An 18,865-nucleotide genomic window follows, 5' to 3' on the forward strand; every position below is an offset into this window, starting at 1 on the left:
TCTACCACCTCCACCTCCTCCACCACCGCCGCCTCCTTCTCCTCCTTCTCTCGAGGTGAGAGACACTTCAAACTTACCATCACTACCTCCACCTTATTCCTGTGATCCATGTGGCAGTGATCTGCCTCAAGGTAAGTAGATTTTGAGACTTGGGTGAGGGTTATTTAGGTCTGGTGTTTTTTTTGTTTGTTTTTTAATTTTAAATTTTAGAGCATATCTCGCTTTGGTTGACCAATGAGGGTAGGGTGGTGGACCAAATGGAAATTGACTTGAGAGCATAATGCTAGGTAAATGACTAAGGAAAGAAGGAACCAAAAGCTGAGAATATCTTCTGCATAATCAAGAAGTGTATGGTTGAGCTGACTCATGCTGCTTTTCTAAGGTAGCTACATGTCTGCCCTGAAGAAGATTCTCAACTGGATATCTGCTCTCAATTATTTCTCTTGCAAAGCAGGAGTTGATAACACAATTTTCTCCATTTCTTTTATTTAATGCCTACCACAAGTGATGAAATTGTTGCATTCTTTATATTTAAGATTCCAACTGAATTTTGAAGAATTGGAAAAGGTTTTGGGGGGAGGAATTGGGGGGGGGTCTCTGATCTGCCTTGGATTTCAGCCATGTGTTGTTCCCTTAATTAAACTGAGTAGCTTTCCATTGGAAGTTTTTTGTTACCCCTCAGTTTAGCAGTGTATCTCAAAAGAGAATTGTAGTCGAAAGTTGTTTGTAGCTTATTCATACTTTTTTTTTTTTTTTTTGCTGTAACATTCCCTTGATTTTCCTAGCTGCTTTTCTATTCTATTTTGGGTTTTTCCAGCCCCTAAGGTAGTCACCAGGATCTTCAACTCCATTCCATTCTTCTTCCCTTCCTTAAAACTTGATTATCAACTTTATGTAGATGATTTCTAAATCTAGAGGCCTTAGCCTCTACCTACTTGCTAGACATTTTCACTTGGCTTTCTTACTTTTATTTCACACTCAGTCTGTCTACAGTGAAATTCCTCATCTTCATCTCCCTCCTTTCTTCTCTTTAGGCCATGCAAAACATTGACTCTTTTCCTTGGTTTTCTATTTTATTAATAATGTATCATTGAACAATGATCCCTTTACTCCTCTCCCCTCACCTACCTACCCCTGCCCAAAATCTTCTCAGCACATAATGCTGATTTTGCATTTTCCAGCATTTTATTTTGAAAATGTTTAGACATACATGAAATTTGAATTTTAAAATGAATATTCATATATCCACCACCTATATTCTATTGTTAACAGTTAACTATACTTGCATTAGCATGCATTTCTCCATCTTTTCCTCCATCCATCTCTCTGTCCATCAATTAATCCATCTTTTTGGTGCATTTCAAAGTAAATTGTAGACATCATTCTTCCCCATTAAAAACTTGAACATACATATCATTAACTAGAGTTTGGTATTTCTTTTTTCTTTTTTTTTTTTTTGCTGTATGCGGGCCTCTCACTGCTGTGGCCTCTCCCACTGCGGAGCACAGGCTCCGGACGCGCAGGCCCAGCGGCCATGGCCCACGGGCCCAGCTGCTCCGCGGCATGCGGGACCCTCCCAGACCAGGGCACGAACCCGCGTCCCCTGCATCAGCAGGCGGACTCTCAACCACTGTGCCACCAGGGAAGCCCTATTTTTTCTTTTGATGTAAAGTTTACATATAATGAAATGAACAAATCTTTTTTTTTTTTTTTTTTTTTTTTGACTGCTATATACTTGATGGTACACTAATATTAAGAAAACTGTCAGAATCAAGGATGGAACAATGAGAAACATAAAAGATAAAGAGTATAAACCAGGGACCGGCATGTGGGATCTTCCGGGACCGGGGCACGAGCCCGTGTCCCCTGCATCGGCAGGCAGACTCTCAACCACTGCGCCACCAGGGAAGCCTGAAATGAACAAATCTTAAATGTACACTTGCTGAGTTTTGACATATGAGTACATGCGCCTGTGTAACCCAAATCCCAATCAAGTTATGAAACATTATCATTATCCCACAAAGTTCCTTTATGCCTCTTCCCAGTCTTTCCTCCCCAGAGACAACCACTGTTCTGATATTTTTCTGCCCTAGTTTTACCTGTTTTAGAATTTCATGTGAATATAATCATACAGTATGTACTCTTTATGGAAGGCTTCTTAACCTCAATGTAATGTTTTTTGAAATTCTTCCATGTTGCTGCATATTATCAGTAGTCTATTTGCTTTTATTGCTGAGTATTTCATCATATGGGTATTCTACAGTTTGTCCATTCTCCTGTTGAGGGACACGTGGACTATTCTAGTTTGGATCAGTTATGATAAAGCTGCTATGAACATGCTTGTAAAAGTCTTCGTGAACATGTGTTTTCATTTCCTTTGGGAAAATACCTAGGAGTGGAATCGATGGGCCTAGATAGGTGTTTGTTTAGTTTTATAAGAAATTGCTGCTCATTTTTCCAAAACTGTACCTTATCTCCTTCTACTTTTACAAGAACTCTATGCATCTGGTTTTCTATTTCTAAGCCTTTGCTGTCATGGTGATTCTACTCAAATTCTCTCCCCCTCTACTCTTCCATCTAACTTCCTATTTAAATCCTATCATTTTCATGATCTCACCCCCCAGTTGCATTTCAAAGTGATGTTTTTGAGTTCTTATAGTCCTTACCTGCCACTTTTTTTAACAGCTTGAGATATAATTCATATACCATGCAAGTCATCCATGTAAAGTGTATAATTCAGTGCTTTTTAGTATATTCACAAATTTGTACAACCATCACCACTGTCTAATTCCAAAATATTTTCATCACTCTAAAAAGAAACCCTGTACCCATTAGCAGTTACTCCTCATTCTCTCTGACCCTGACAACTACTATTCTGCTTTCTTTTTTGTTTGTTTGTTTTTTTAACTATTCTCTATAGATTTGCCCGTTCTGGACATTTCATGTAGATGGAGTCATACAATATGTGGTCTTTTGTAGGCTGGTTTCTTTCATTTGGCATAATGTTTTCAAGGTTCATCCATGTTGTAACATGTATCAGTATTTCATTCTTTTTTTCGGCTGAATAACATTCCATCATATAGATATACCATATTTTATTATCTATTAGTCGATGGACATTTGAGTTGTTTCCACATTTTTGCTATTGAGAATAATACTGCTATGGATTTTTTGTGTGGATGTATGTGAATACCAAGGGGTGGAATGCCATGCCATTTGTGGATTTACTTCCTGCTATTATCTTTTCATATTCTTTAGCTTGAGCATTATGCTTTATACTATATTCCCACGTAATAGTCAAAATACAAGCTCATTCTTTTAAAGTGGCAGTAAATACATTTGTATGTATTGGGAGTCTCCAACTTAAGAAAGAGGGGTTTTCTGAGTTTGTTTGTTAGTGGAATCAAGTTACATTATCTTATTTATAAGAATATATGTGAATCCCAGGTCAATCAATAAAAATATATTTAGAGATATACTTGAAATGCTAAGACTATTCCCTCTTCTCTCATACATCTACTTTTTGTTCATTTGTAAAGTACTTTAAAGTTCTGTGTCTGAAGAAATTCTGTCACCTTACAGTATAACTTATTTCGAGTTACCTTGCTCATTGCCTCCTCCTTTTGGAGTCCTAGTGGTGGTATGTTAGTCATGTTAAATAAAAACAAGGTGAATTGTTTCAAACAGTGCTAATTATCTTAGTAGACATCACTAATCTTGGCATTTGTAGAACATTAGTTTATACTGTGTATTAGCTCTGAAGACCAACATGATTGCTTTTGTAGTAGATTTGTATTAAAGTAAAATTTTAGTCTTGAGACAAGCAAGAAAATGCCTTTACTAGAGTCTCTCTAAATATTTGCCGAGTAGTATTCCTGTAACATCTAATATTAAAAATAGAAATAAAATCTGTATTTGTTGATTAAACCTTCTTGGCTCAGAAAATGATCTTAGCTATAGTGGTAGGTAAATGGTCATTTACTATAAGGTAGAATTGAGGGTAGTGTTGATGTGGGAAGACAACATTTGTTGTATCTACCTTAATACTGAAAGAGAAGAGCTTTTAAATGGTAAGTTTTAATTGTTTATGTCATCTAGTCACTAAAATTTAAATTTTTAATTTTAGATGCAAAAGTTTTGCAGTACTATTTCAATCTGGGATTGCAGGTAAGAGTCCTGTTAAAATTGCTTTGATTAAAAAAAAAAACCTCTAACTTAAAAACGTAAGCCATTGTGATAATCAGACTCTTGAACCTTAAAACCCAAGAACACTGTGAGGGACCTAAAAGATTTATTTCTGTCTTTATATCTCTGAAGATGACACAGGTCAGTTTTCTACTTAACCTCCCAATACTTCAGTTTCTCTTATAAAAGAGTTGTAAATTGTCATGAGTGGGGGCCCTATGAAGTACAGCTTCAGCATATATTGGCTTCCATATTTAACATCATATGCCAACCCTTCACTGTGTTTTTCTATCTCGAAATAACAAATGGATTATTTATCCTGTTTACTTAAAACATTTTTGTGGCTATTTCTGCATTTTATGTGAAAAGTAATCCGACTAATTCAAAGACATTTAAAGAGCTGTATTATTTTTAAAGCACTCATGTGTTCATAGATATTTGCCAAACAGTGATTTTTACCACTTCCCTGAGTTGTAGAAAGGGAGTACTGACAGATCTTAATATCACTGAAAGGTGTCTCTGATTTCAGGTAAGAGTTCTTTTACTTTATACTTTCAGGGATCATTTTCCCCCTGAAATACACTTCTGATATAATAAGATGACACATTTTCTGAAAAGGAATGATGCATCTTAAGATTTGGCATATGACATAGTAAACCAGATAGTCTCCTGGATAATACTCAGATTAGTTCATATTTTCCAAGACACTGATTTCCCTAAAACATTGGACATATCGTTTCTAGAAAATGGTCTTTACTGACTGGCACACATTTATAATTTAAGAGTAGTAGAGTGGGTTTTTGTTCTCTGAGACTATATTTCCTAAATGCAGTTTCAAGAATTGAAAAAATAAAGTGTTTGCCCCTTCAGTTATGTTTATTATAGTCACCTGTGGAAACAAGGTGGGGGCAGTTTATTATTTGTTTATTTTTAGTATTTTTGTTTGTTTTAAATGTATAGTTGTACAACATTATACGTTACGGGTGTACAGTATAGTGTTTCACAATTTTTAAAGGTTATGCTCCATTTATAGTAATAAAATATTGGCTGTATTCCCCGTGTTGTACAATATAGTCTCATATTTTACATCATGGGAATACAAGGAAATGTAGAATAGATATTTTAATATTTTCTAATATTAAAAGTAATAGCATTCATTATGGTGCATATGGAAAATACTAATGTGTAAAGAAAACCAAAATCACCTGTATAATCACTGTATACTTTGGTATATTTCCTTACAGCTTATTTATTTATTTTATAAAATATGGACTATGCTGTGTAATTTTGTAAACTTTTAAGTTAAACAGTATGAACACTTTTTCCTTAAATATTTGATACCATGATTTTTTTTATTGCCTGTATTTTATTCCATCATGGATATATCATAATTCATCCAGTTTCTTATTGTTGAATATTTAGGTCATTAATTTTTTTTGCCTTTAAAAACAATGCTATAACAGACACCTTTGTATACAGATCATTGTGTATATCTCTAATTTCCTTAGGGTGCTTTCCTAAAATAATTCCTAGGTCCACATATGAGATACAGAGGCTGCGAAAGATCTTAAAGTTGTTATAGAGATTAGATTTTCTAAATGTCATATCATTTACTTCAAAAGTCATTGTTATCCCACCTGGAAATCATGGCCCAACTTTATTTTTCAGTGAAGAATGGTACTAGTTTAAGAAAAGGAATAGTAAAGTGTTTTTTCCCTTTCTTACCCAAGTGCTATCACCACAGCTTGTGGCACTCCATGGTCTGTGTGCCACAGATGCAGCAGCAGCAGCAGCTTCATGTAGAGAATTATCCAGTCTGTACTGAGCCGCCACCTCTGGTGAATCAAACCATTCCTCAATTATACAGTGAGGTGGGGAGACGAGATGGCACACAGGCAGATGTATCGACACATGGTAAGTATGTAATGAGATTCCCTGCAAGAAAGACAATTGGATTTTATTGTGTGTAATTTAATAATAGCCTTCAGATATTATACTAGACCAGCATTTCTTAAAGCATGGTATGCGAACCTTTTGGGTCCTTGAGACCCTTTCAAGGGATCCATGAGGCTAAAAGTATTCATCATAATACACGGATTTTGTCCCTTTTTGCTGTGTTAGATTTGTATTAAGGGTACAAAAATCAGTGGTGGGTAGAATAGCTGGCACCTAAGCACAAATCAAGGCAGGGGCACCAAACTGTGCTAGTACTTAGTGTCTTCACACTCATGATATGAAAATGCCAGTTTTATTTATTTTGTGTTTGATCAAAGACATTCTTATTTTACTAAATTTTTATTCTTTGAATAATTGTACTTAGTATTCTGTATGACAAAATAGGAAGTATTCATAAAGCTCTCTGCATACTGACGTATGGTGATTAACTTTAAAGAAAAGGGTTGTAAGCTTGAGTTTCGAGCTAAACTAGCTGACTTTTCATGGAACACTATTTTTTACTTGAAAGAGTGATAGACAGCCTATGGTTATTCAGACTTGGGGATCCAGCAGACATTTTCTCAAATGAACAGCTAAGCCTTATCACTTCAAGAAAAGCAATGGCTAGTATTTTTTGTCAAAGATAAAAATTCCAGCACTCAAATACATGTTATCCAAAATTCTAATTTTTATCTACCACCATGAGCTTGACAGCTTCCAATACTTCATTAACTCTTCTAATAAAATAGATGGTGGGGGGCTATTAATGAATGTAGTGCTTTACATTGTATAATGAAATGTGTCAACATTTGGTAGATCTGTATAACTCAGTGAAATAATATTTTCCCAATTACCAATGTATAATCTTACCTGTGCATGATTTAGTAAAAGATCTATCCAAGATGCGAGATAAAACAATGGATTTTAATGTTAGCAAAGTATGAAAAGTCCACATTGCTACTGACCTCTGAGAAATTACCACTTACCTAGTTGTGGTATAGCATCAAAGAATATCTGCAATTATCTGAAAAGCCTAATTATTAAGACTTCTCTCTTTCCCAGCTACATATCTGTATGAAGCCAGATTTTCTTCATATATTTCAAACTAAATGTATCATAATAGATAAAATACAGGAGCAGATATGAGAATCCAGCTGTCTTCTATTAAGCCATACATTAGAGACTGCACAAGTGTAAAACAATGCCACTGGTCTCACAATTTTTTTTTTGGAAAATACAAATTTTTATGGAAAATGAGTTTAACATAGTGGGTTTATTTTTACATGAAATAATATTTTTAACTTAGATTACTTCCTAATGTGGTAAATATTGATAGATATAACCCACATAAACAAAAGCTATTTGGGATCCTCAATTTTTAAGAGTGTAAAAGGATGCTGAGACCAAAAAGTTTGAGACCTCTGTGCCAGACCATAAGGATGGTTGCTTTGTCTATGAGTTCACAGTATAATATAGATGGGGAAGCATTTTCAAGGATTTAGAATAGGATCTTTGGACTGCCCTTAGAATCAGCAGGAGGTAGAAGAAACGATGTGGGCTAACCTAACCAAATCTGTTTTCCATTCCAGCAACTGCTACTTGATGGTTGTGATTTTGGCTAAGTTACTTAACCTCCCTAAGCCTGATTTTGTGTAAAGTGGGAAATAATGTATTTTTTGACTTTCCAGTGTTGTTATAAGAACTATATGAAACCTTATATGTATAAGTATACTGTTCTGGTGCATGTGAGGAATGTGAATTTTCTTTCTCTCCTCCCTTTTCTTAAAGAGTATTAATAGTTTTAGAATATTAGCACTATAGAATCTTATTCTTCATGTGGTGGTGTGATGTGGCCCATGGTAATAAAAATTAAAGTATCAACCTTTTTTACATTTTTGTTCCATGTACCTTTTATAGAGCTATTTTTATTGTAGTAAACATGAGACACTGCCAGTCTTTACTTCACAAGACGAACGTAAGTTATCGCAAGTAATGAGGGACTCCTTTTTTTTAATATTTATATAGTTACTATAATAAGGTCAAAGCAGCATCTATTTATTTCCATTGAAACTGGTGCATGGTAGTGAAAGTGCTGTAAATTTTAAATGATGCTAGCATGTTCATGACATTCAAGAGATGACACTTAAAAGTTTGGTCTTTTGGGATGGTCTTCAGAGTTTTGCCTTCAAGTATAGACCAGACTGTAAAAACACCTAAGTTTTTAATTGCTAAAATTATACCAAATGGTTATTTGGATGGTGTGTGTTATACTGGAAAACTATTTGACAACTTAATTGTGATGAACTCTTATAAGAACTGAATTGACAAGAATGACTCTAGAGAACGTTTCTTTGTGTACTCTGTTGATATCTAAATCATCCCAGGAAGATAGCTGTCTCTAGGTAGAAAACATTTGACACACTGTACATACATTTATATATTTAATTTTTCTTTTTTACTTTTTTTTAACATCTGTATTGGAGTATCATTGCTTTACAGTGGTGTGTTAGTTTCTGCTTTATAACAAAGTGAATCAGTTATACATATACATATGTTCCCATATCTCTTCCCTCTTGCGTCTCCCTCCCTCCCTCCCTCCCTATCCTACCCCTCTAGGTGGTCACAAAGCACCAAGCTGATCTCCCTGTGCTATGCGGCTGCTTCCCACTAGATATCTACCTTAAGTTTGGTAGTGTATATATGTCCATGCCACTCTCTCACTTTGTCACAGCTTACCCTTCCCCCTCCCCATATCCTCAAGCCCATTCTCTAGTAGGTCTGTGTCTTTATTCCCGTCTTGCCACTAGGTTCTTCATGGCCTTTTTTTTTTTCTTAGATTCCATATATATGTGTTAGCATACCGTATTTGTTTTTCTCTTTCTGACTTACTTCACTCTGTATGACAGACTCTAGGTCCATCCACCTCACTACAAATAACTCAGTTTGTTTCTTTTTATGGCTGAGTAATATTCCATTGTATACATGTGCCACATCTTCTTTATCCATTCATCTGTTGATGGACACATAGGTTGCTTGCATGGCCTGGCCACTGTAAATAGAGCTGCAATGAACATTTTGGTACATGACTCTTTTTTTTTTTAATCTTTTTTTTTTTTTCAAATAGCTCAATTTCGTTTCTTTTTATGGCTGAGTAATATTCCATTGTATATATGTGCCACATCTTCTTTATCCATTCATCCGACGGCGGGCACTTAGGTTGTTTCCATCTCCGGGCTATTGTAAATAGAGCTGCAATGAACATTTTGGTACATGACTCTTTCTGAATTCTGGTTTCCTCAGGGTATATACCTAGTAGTGGGATTGCTGGGTCATATGGTAGTTCTATTTGTAGTTTTTTAAGGAACCTCCATACTGTTCTCCATAGTGGCTGAACCAATTCACATTCCCACCAGCAGTGCAAGAGTGTTCCCTTTTCTCCCTCCACACCCTCTCCAGCATTTATCGTTTCTACATTTTTTGATGATGGCCATACTGACCAGTGTGAGATGATATCTCATTGTAGTTTTGATTTGCATTTCTCTAATGATGACGTTGAGCATTCTTTCATGTGTTTGTTGGCAATCTGTATATCTTCTTTGGAGAAATGTCTATATAGGTCTTCTTCGCATTTTTGGATTGGATTGTTTGTTTTTTTGTTATTGAGCTGCACGAGCTGCTTATAAATTTTGGAGATTAATCCTTTGTCAGTTGCTTCATTTGCAAATATTTTCTCCCATTCTGAGGGTTGTCTTTTGGTCTTGTTTATGGTTTCCTTTGCTGTGCAAAAGCTTTGAAGTTTCATTAGGTCCCATTTGTTTATTTTTGTTTTTATTTCCATTTCTCTAGGAGGTGGGTCAAAAAGGATCTTGCTGTGATTTATATCATTGAGTGTTCTGCCTATGTTTTACTCTAAGAGTTTGATAGTTTCTGGCCTTACATTTAGGTCTTTAATCCATTTTGAGCTTATTTTTGTGTATGGTGTTAGGGAGTGATCTAATCTCATACTTTCACATGTACCTGTCCAGTTTTCCCAGCACCACTTATTGAAGAGGCTGTCCTTTTTCCACTGTACCTTCCTGCCTCCTTTATCAAAGATAAGGTGACCATATTCTACGTTTCTGTTTTTGTGCCAGTACCATACTGTCTTGATTACTGTAGCTTTGTAGTATAGTCTGAAGTCAGGGAGCCTGATTCCTCCAGCTCCATTTTTCGTTCTCAAGATTGCTTTGGCTATTCGGGGTCTTTTGTGTTTCCATACAAATTGTGAAATTTTTTGTTCTAGTTCTGTGAAAAATGCCAGTGGTAGTTTGATAGGGATTGCATTGAATCTATAGATTGCTTTGGGTAGTAGAGTCATTTTCACAATGTTAATTCTTCCAATCCAAGAATGTGGTATATCTCTTCATCTATTTGTATCATCATTAATTTCTTTCATCAGTGTCTTATAATTTTCTGCATACAGGTCTTTTGTCTCCTTAGGTAGGTTTATTCCTAGATATTTTATTCTTTTTGTTGTAATGGTAAATGGGAGTGTTTTCTTGATTTCACTTTCAGAATTTTCATCATTAGCATATAGGAATGCCAGAGAATTCTGTGCATTAACTTTGTATCCTGGTACTTTACCAAGTTCACTGATTAGCTCTAGTAGTTTTCTGGTTGCATCTTTAGGATTCTCTATGTATAGTATCATGTCATCTGCAAACAGTGACAGCTTTACTACTTCTTTTCCGATTTGGATTCCTTTTATTTCCTTTTCTTCTCTGATTGCTGTGGCTAAAACTTCCAAAACTCTGTTGAATAAGAGTGGTGAGAGTGGGCAACCTTGTCTTGTTCCTGATCTTAGTGGAAATGGTTTCAGTTTTTCACCATTGAGGACGATGTTGGCTGTGGGTTTGTCATATATGGCCTTTATTATGTTGAGGAAAGTTCCCTCTCTGCCTACCTTCTGCACAGTTTTTATCATAAATGGGTGTTGAATTTTGTCGAAAGCTTTCTCTGCATCTATTGAGATAATCATATTTTTTTTCTCCTTCAGTTTGTTAATATGCTGTATCATGTTGATTGATTTGCATATATTGAAAAATCCTTGCATTCCTGGAATAAACCCCACTTGATCATGGTATATGATCCTTTTAATGTGCTGTTGGATTCCGTTTGCTGGTATTTTTTTGAGGATTTTTGCATCTGTGTTCATCAGTGATATTGGCCTGTAGTTTTCTTTCTTTGTGACATTCCTTACCTGGTTTTGGTATCAAGGTGATGGTGGTCTCCTAGAATGAGTTTGGGAGTGTTCCTCCCTCTGCTGTATTTTGGAAGAGTTTGAGAAGGATAGGTGTTAGCTCTTCTCTAAATGTTTGACAGAATTCGCCTGTGAAGCCATCTGGTCCTAGGCTTTTGTTTGTTGCAAGACTTTTAATCACAGTTTCAATTTCAGTGCTTGTGATTGGTCTGTTCATATTTTCTATTTCTTCCTGATTCAGTCTTGGCAGGTTGTGCATTTCTAAGCAGTTGTCCATTTCTTCCAGGTTGTCCATTGTATTGGCATAGAGTTGCTTGTAGTCATCTCTCATGATCTTTTGTATTTCTGCAGTGTCAGTTGTTACTTCTCCTTTGTCATTTCTAATTCTGTTGATTTGAGTCTTCTCCCTTTTTTTCCTGATGTGTCTGGCTAATGATTTATCAATTTTATCTTCTCAAAGAACCAGCTTTTAGTTGTATTGATCTTTGCTATCGTTTCCTTCATTTCTTTTTCATTTATTTCTGATCTGATTTTTATGATTTCCTTCCTTCTCCTAATTGTGGGGTTTTTTGTTCTTTCTCTAATTGATTTAGGTGCAAGGTTAGGTTGTTTATTCGAGATGTTTCCTGTTTCCTAAGGTAGGATTATATTGCTGTAAACTTCCCTTTTAGAACTGCTTTTGCTGCATCCCATAGGTTTTGGGTCGTCGTGTCTCCATTGTCATTTGTTTCTAGGTATTTTTTTTTATTTCTTCTTTGATTTCTTCTGTGATCACTCCGTTATTAAGTAGTGTATTGTTTAGCCTCCATGTGTTTGTATTTTTTACAGATCTTTTCCTGTAATTGATATCTAGTCTCATAGCGTTGTGGTCGGAAAAGGTACTTGATAAAATTTCAATTTTGTTAAATTTACCAAGGCTTCATTTGTGACCCAAGGTATGATCTGTCCTGGAGAATGTTCCATGAGCACTTGAGAAAAATGTGTATTCTGTTGTTTTTGGATGGAATGTCCTATAAATATCAGTTAAGTCCATCTTGTTTAATATATCATTTAAAGCTTGTGTTTCCTTCTTTATTTTCATTTTGGATGATCTGTCCATTGGTGAAAGTGGGGTGTTAAAGTCCCCTACTGTGAATGTGTTACTGTCGATTTCCCCTTTTATGGCTGTTAGTATTTGCCTTATGTATTGAGGTGCTCCTATGTTGGGGGCATAAATATTTGCAATTTTTATATCATCTTCTTGGATCGATCCCTTGATCATTATGTAGTGTTCTTCTTTGTCTCTTGTAATAGTCTTTATTTTAGTCTATTTTGTCTGATATGAGAATTGATACTCCAGCTTTCTTTTGATTTCCATTTGCATGGAATATCTTTTTCCATCCCCTCACTTTCAGTCTGTATGTGTCCTTAGGTCTGAAGTGGGTCTCTTGTAGACAGCATATATATATGGGTCTTGTTTTTGTATCCATTCAGCCCGCCTGTGTCTTTTGGTGGGGGCATTTAATCCATTTACATTTAAGGCAGTCATCGATATGTATGTTCCTATTCCCATTTTCTTAATTGTTTTGGGTTTGTTATTGTAGGTCTTTTCCTTCTTTTCTGTTTCTTGCTTAGAGAAGTTCCTTTAGCATTTGTTCTAAAGCTGGTTTGGTGGTGCTGAACTCTCTCAGCTTTTCCTTGTCTGCAAAGGTTTTACTTTCTCCATCAAATCTGAATGAGATCCTTGCTGGCTAGAGTAATCTTGGTTTTAGGTTTTTCTCCTTCATCCCTTTAAATATGTCCTGCCACTCCCTTCTGGCTTGCAGAGTTTGTGCTGAAAGATCAGCTGTTAACCTTATGGGGATTCCCTTGTGTGTTATTTTTCCCTTGCTGCTTTTAATATGTTTTCATTGTATTTAATTTTTGGTAGTTTGATTGATATGTGTCTTGGCTTGTTTCTCCTTGGATTTATCCTGTATGGGACTCTCTGTGCTTCCTGGACTTGATTAACTATTTCCTTTCCCATATTAGGGAAGCTTTCAACTATAATCTCTTCAAATATTTTCTCAGCCCCTTTCTTTTTCTCTTTTTCTTCTGGGACCCCTGTAGTTTGAATGTTGGTGCATTTAATGTTGTCCCAGAGGTCTCTGAGACTGTCCTCAGTTCTTTTCATCCTTTTTTCTTTTTTCTGCAGTAGTTATTTCCACTATATTATCGTCCAGGTCACTTATCTGTTCTTCTGCCTCAGTTATTCTGCTATTGATCCCTTCTAGAGTGCTTTTAATTTCATTTATTGTGTTGTTTATTGTTGCTTGTTTCCTCTTTAGTTCTTCTAGGTCCTTGTTAAATGTTTCTTGCATTTTCTCCATTCTGTTTCCACGATTTTGGATCATGTTTACTCTCATTATTCTGAATTCTTTTTCAGGTAGACTGCCTATTTCCTCTTCATTTGTTAGGTCTGGTGGGTTTTTATCTTGCTCTTTCCTCTGCTGTGTTTTTTTCTGTCTTCTCATTTTGCTTATCTTACTGTGTTTGGGGTCTCCTTTTTGCAGGCTGCAGGTTCGTAGTTCCTGTTTTTTTTGGTGTCTGTCCCCAGTGGCTAAGGTTGGTTCCGTGGGTTGTGTAGGCTTCCTGGTGGAGGAAACTGGTGCCTGTGTTCTAGTGGATGAGGCTGGATCTTGTCTTTCTGGTGGCAGGTCCCCGTCTGGTGGTGTGTGTTGGGGTGTTGTGGGCTTATTATGATTTTAGGCAGCCTCTCTGCTAATGGGTGGGGTTGTGTTCCTGTGTTGCTAGTTTTTTGGCATAGGGTGTCCAGCACTGTAGCTTGCTGGTCGTTGAGTGAAGCTGGGTGTTGGTGTTGAGATGGAGATCTCTGGGAGATTTTTGCCGTTTGATATTATGTGGAGTGGGAGGTCTCTTGTGGACCAGTGTCCTGAAGTTGGCTCTCCCGCATCAGAGGCAGAGCCCTGACTCCTGGCTGCAGCACCAAGAGCCTTTCATCCACACGGCTCAGAATAAAAGGGAGAAAAAGTAGAAAGAAAGAAAGAAAGAGGATAAAATAAAGTAAGATAAAATAGTTATTAAAATTAAAAATAAAAATAATTATTAAGAAAACAATTTTTAAAGTAAAAAAAAAACCAAAACAACAAAAAAAACGGATGGACAGAACCCTAGGACAAATGGTGAAAGCAAAGCTCTACAGACAAAATCTCACACAGAAGCATACACATACACACTCACAAAAAGTGGAAAAGGGGAAAAATAATATATCTTGCTCTCAACGTCCACCTCCTCAATATGGGATGATTCGTTGTCTGTTCAGGTATTCCACAGATGCAGGGTACATCAAGTTGATTGGGGAGATTTAATCAGCTGCTCCTGAGGCTGCTGGGAGAGATTTCCCTTTCTCTTCTTTGTTCGCACAGCTCCCGGGGCTCAGCTTTGGGTTTGGCGCCACCTCTGCGTGTAGGTCGCTGGAGGGTGTGTGTTCTTCGCTCAGACAGGACGGGGTTAAAGGAGCCGCTGATTCGGGGGCTCTGGCTCGCTCCGGCCGGGGGGGGAGGGGCATGGAGTGCGGGGCGAGCCTTCATCGGCAGAGGCCAGCATGACGTTGCACCAGCCTGAGGCGCGCCGTGCACTCTCCCGGGGAAGTTGTCCCTGGATCATGGGACCCTGGCAGTGGCGGGCTGCACAGGCTCCCGGGAGGGCAGGTGTGTATCGTGACCTGTGCTCGCACACAGCCTTCTTGGTGGCTGCAGCAGTGGCATTAGCGTCTCATGCCCGTCTCTGGGGTCCACGCTGATAGCCTCGGCTCGCGCCAGTCTCTGGCGCTCCTTTAAGCGGTGCTCTTAATCCCCTCTCCTCGCGCACCAGGAAACAAAGAGGGAATAAAAAGTCTCTTGCCTCTTCGGCAAGTCCTGACTTTTCCCCAGACTCACTCCCGGCCAGCCGTGGTGTACTAACCCCTTCAGGCTGTGTTCACACAGCCAGTCCTCTCCGTGCGCTTTGACCGAAACCCGAGCCTCAGCTCGCAGCCCCGCCCGCCCCGGCGGGTGAGCACACAAGCCTCTCGGGCTGGTGAGCGCCGGTCGGCACGGATCCTCTGTGCGGGAACCTCCCCGCTTTGCCCTCCGCGACCCTGTGGCTGCGCACTCCTCCGCGGCTCCGAAGCTCCCCGCTCCGCCTCCCGCAGTCTCCGCCCGTGAAGGGGCTTCCTAGTGTGTGGAGACTTTTCCTCCTTCACAGCTCCCTCCCACTGATGTAGATGTATTTCTGATGTATTTGTGGCGGGCAAGGTGATCTTTGCGACCTACTCTTCCGCCATCTTCCTATATTTAATTTTTTTAATTAGAAAATTTTCATATTTTAGTAGCCTGTTTTAGTCACTAATGTTCATATCTAAAGTGCTCCTGCTGCAATTGCTATGATCTTTCTTGGAGTTAATGCTAAATTTCATTTTTACCTGTAAGAACATCCATTTATGTTGATGTTAATGAATCTTTGTATGTGAAGTATACTGTATGCTTTCTTTGTTTCAGGTACTTTTCCAAATGCTGACCCTGCATCTGTCCCTCATGGAGCATTCTATTATCCAGTGATGTCAGATCCCTATGGGCAGCGACCTTTGCCAGGTTTTGATTCCTGCCTTCCTGTTGTGCCAGATTATCCCTGTGTTGCCCCCTGGCATCCAGTCAGTGCAGCATATGTTGGTTCTCAGATTCGTGGTGCTATGAGTCCTGGGCCACTTGCCTATATTGCTTCACCTCCCTCACCTTCTCATTGTGTACCTCAGAATATGTAAGATTCAGCAGTATGACGTGTTCTTGCACTGCCATTTTTCTTGTTGTTTAGTTTTTAAAAAGTGTTTTATGTTAGTGTTTAAGTGATTTAGAGTGGTTAGAGTGGTTACTGTTGTATCTGTCTTTAAGATTATTTTATCTTTTGATTTAAAATAGTACTTTAAAGGAATATTTCTTTGGGTTGTGAATAAGGACATTGAGATGAATGTACAACTAGCCCCATATTTGAGCATATTTCATTGTATTCAGCTGTTTTCCTGTCAGCTAGCTTGTCAACTTAGTATTAGCTGATGGTACCAATTGATAAATGGAGTAAATCTTACGAACTATTGCCTTGGTTCCAATGTCACACATCATATTAAACCATGCAAAATTGGAAAAACTTCTACTTTTTCCTAGAAAATGAAACAACAAAACCAAGAGCATTTGCTTCTGGGTAACTAGCTTAATATTAAGTGAGAGTGCTCTTCAGGTTTCTTAAGAATTGTCTGATCTGAGTTGTGTTCTATGATATTAATCAGTTCTGAAGGCACATGGTGCTCTGCTTTAGATTTATCCCATGTGCTGTTGTTTAATGTTGGATTTATGTAACCATTTTCCTGCACAGTATTGATGTCCTTTGCACATTTAGCAGTAAATAAAAATTAGCATTTAAAATTGCTAAAATGAGTGAGATTTTCTTTTGCTTTTCCATGGCAGCAAAGAGTACCAGACATTTGATTGTTCCCATATGTTTTCCCCCTAGTATTTTGGTTGCCAGAAAATGTGAATTTATAGCATGGATTGGCAGGGTCAGTTGAAATGTTATTTAATCTCAAGACATTGCAATGCATACTACCATATCCAGTTCTTTCCCCTTGAGAATGTCCCTCTAAGTTTCTGTTCTTTAAAAAAAAAAATCTGTTAATTCTCTTATGGAACTTTAATCTAGACTTACTTTCTCATTGTCCTATATTTCTAATGGCTGTTGAATCTTTAAATTATTTAGATTTATCTTGTATCTCTTCAGGCCTGCCTTGTCTTCAGCTTTCTGTGAGACACATTTTATAAGCCCTTCTGCCTTCTCCCTTCTCTGTCTTTCATCTACTCAAAGACTATAAGATTTTCTCTCTTCATTCAGTTCTCCTCTGAGGGGTAATTAATCATGAATGCTTTGCTCTGTCTCACCTACAAACAGCTATTTTAAAAGTGTTCTTTGGTTGCCACAAAACCTATTTATATTGCCTCCTTTAAAAGTTATTTATGCTTGTGAATCATTCTGTTCTTTCCCACCTTTCAGCTATACCCCAGGCAAAAAGAACCAACTGAGACTCAGGGCTCAAGGTGCTTGAACAGGTTAAAGAACTAGAGTGGAATCCATTGCAAAGAAGATATTCTATCTTCAGTATACTGTTCTCAAGATGATTGATAACAATGAGTTTCAAATCAGTCAGTGTACTAGTTAAGGCTTCTGCTTCATAATAGACATGGAACTGGTAGTGTTTTGGTTTTGCATCCTGGATCTTTACAAGTCCTTGCTCTACAAGTTGGCATCTGACAACTTTAATAAAGAAAGATGGGCAACAGTGCACTGATCTTTCTAACAACCTCTGTGTTAATGTTTCAGCTTTTTCTCTGCTAACCTCCTGGGTTCTCAATTTGTGCAGCCTACAGATTGTTTTATGTTTAAAGGTTTATTTTAGTCAAGTTTGAAACATGGAACAACCCCTCTCCAACATTTTTCAAATATGCCAGCATTTCTGAAATGTACATAACTCACAGCAAGTGATTGTCCTGTATCTTCAACTGTCAGTGGTTCACTAATTAGCTTCTAAGCAGTGTTTTAGAAGGTTGTAGTCTATCTTGAGAATGTGGGTCTGGAAGTTGTGTGGTTTTGAGATAAGTACATTTGCCTTAGGCTTCCAGTTGATTTATTTTTTAAACTTGTAGGTTGCTGCCTTGCCTTGATTTCCATTACTAATTTAATGCAGTTTAATGAGATGCTTATTATTAACTTAAAAACCCAGGATCAACCTAATTGTTGTTACCAGTGTTGAAATCAATGGTATGAATGGTCTGTTTAAATCATACAAGTATAGTCCACTTGTTTATGCTTTACAGTCAGACTTCTCTAAGAAATAATCAAGGAGTGAGCCCTGACCCTCCTATTGTTTTGTGAGTTGGGAGGGTGAAGGTAACCTGTATTGCAGCAGAAGTCTGCAGTGGGTTTTTTTTTTTTTTTTTCGGTATGCGGGCCTCTCACTGTTGTGGCCTCTCCTGCTTCGAAGCACAGGCTCTGGACGCGCAGGCTCAGCGGCCTTGGCTCACGGGCCCAGCCGCTCCGCGGCATGTGGGATCTTCCCGGACCGGGGGATGAACCCGTGTCCCCTGCATCGGCAGGCGGACTCTCAACCACTGCGCCACCAGGGAAGCCCTGCAGTGGTTTTTGAAGGCAGCTTCTGGGTTAAAAACCAAGTGGTCTTTCTGGTAAAAAACGAAAAACAAAAAACCTAAGACAACATGTTTAATCAACCTGTAGTATAAGCATAGTGGTAGACTTTTTACATATAACCTCTGTAGTTGCTTTTGATATTACAAAAGACATCCTTGTCTTTTTTTCTGTTGTTATACCCAACTTTCAACCATTGAGAATTGTTGGAGGAAGGAGGATATAAAGGCACTGTGGTTTGTTCTGGACCCTTTACTTTCACCGCCTTCCTGAGATAAATCTGGTTTACACCAAAGGTAG

The 18,865-nt window shown here is 37.8% G+C and overlaps 1 protein-coding gene across 1 annotated transcript in view; it reads left to right on the plus strand.

Moving 5' to 3' along the window:
- Positions 1–16,139, plus strand: part of ALG13 (ALG13 UDP-N-acetylglucosaminyltransferase subunit) — a 71,303-nt gene extending 55,164 nt beyond the window's left edge. Inside the window, 4 exon segments of the mRNA XM_007466307.1 lie at positions 1–131; positions 4,127–4,167; positions 5,916–6,099; positions 15,877–16,139. The exon segment at positions 1–131 is cut by the window's left edge and continues 70 nt beyond it. Coding sequence (XP_007466369.1) covers positions 1–131; positions 4,127–4,167; positions 5,916–6,099; positions 15,877–16,139 — 619 coding nt within the window.
- Positions 16,140–18,865: the final 2,726 nt, after the last annotated feature.

Source organism: Lipotes vexillifer, unplaced genomic scaffold (assembly GCF_000442215.2).
Source record: "Lipotes vexillifer unplaced genomic scaffold, Lipotes_vexillifer_v1.1 scaffold298, whole genome shotgun sequence".
Taxonomy (NCBI): Eukaryota; Metazoa; Chordata; class Mammalia; order Artiodactyla; family Lipotidae; genus Lipotes; species Lipotes vexillifer.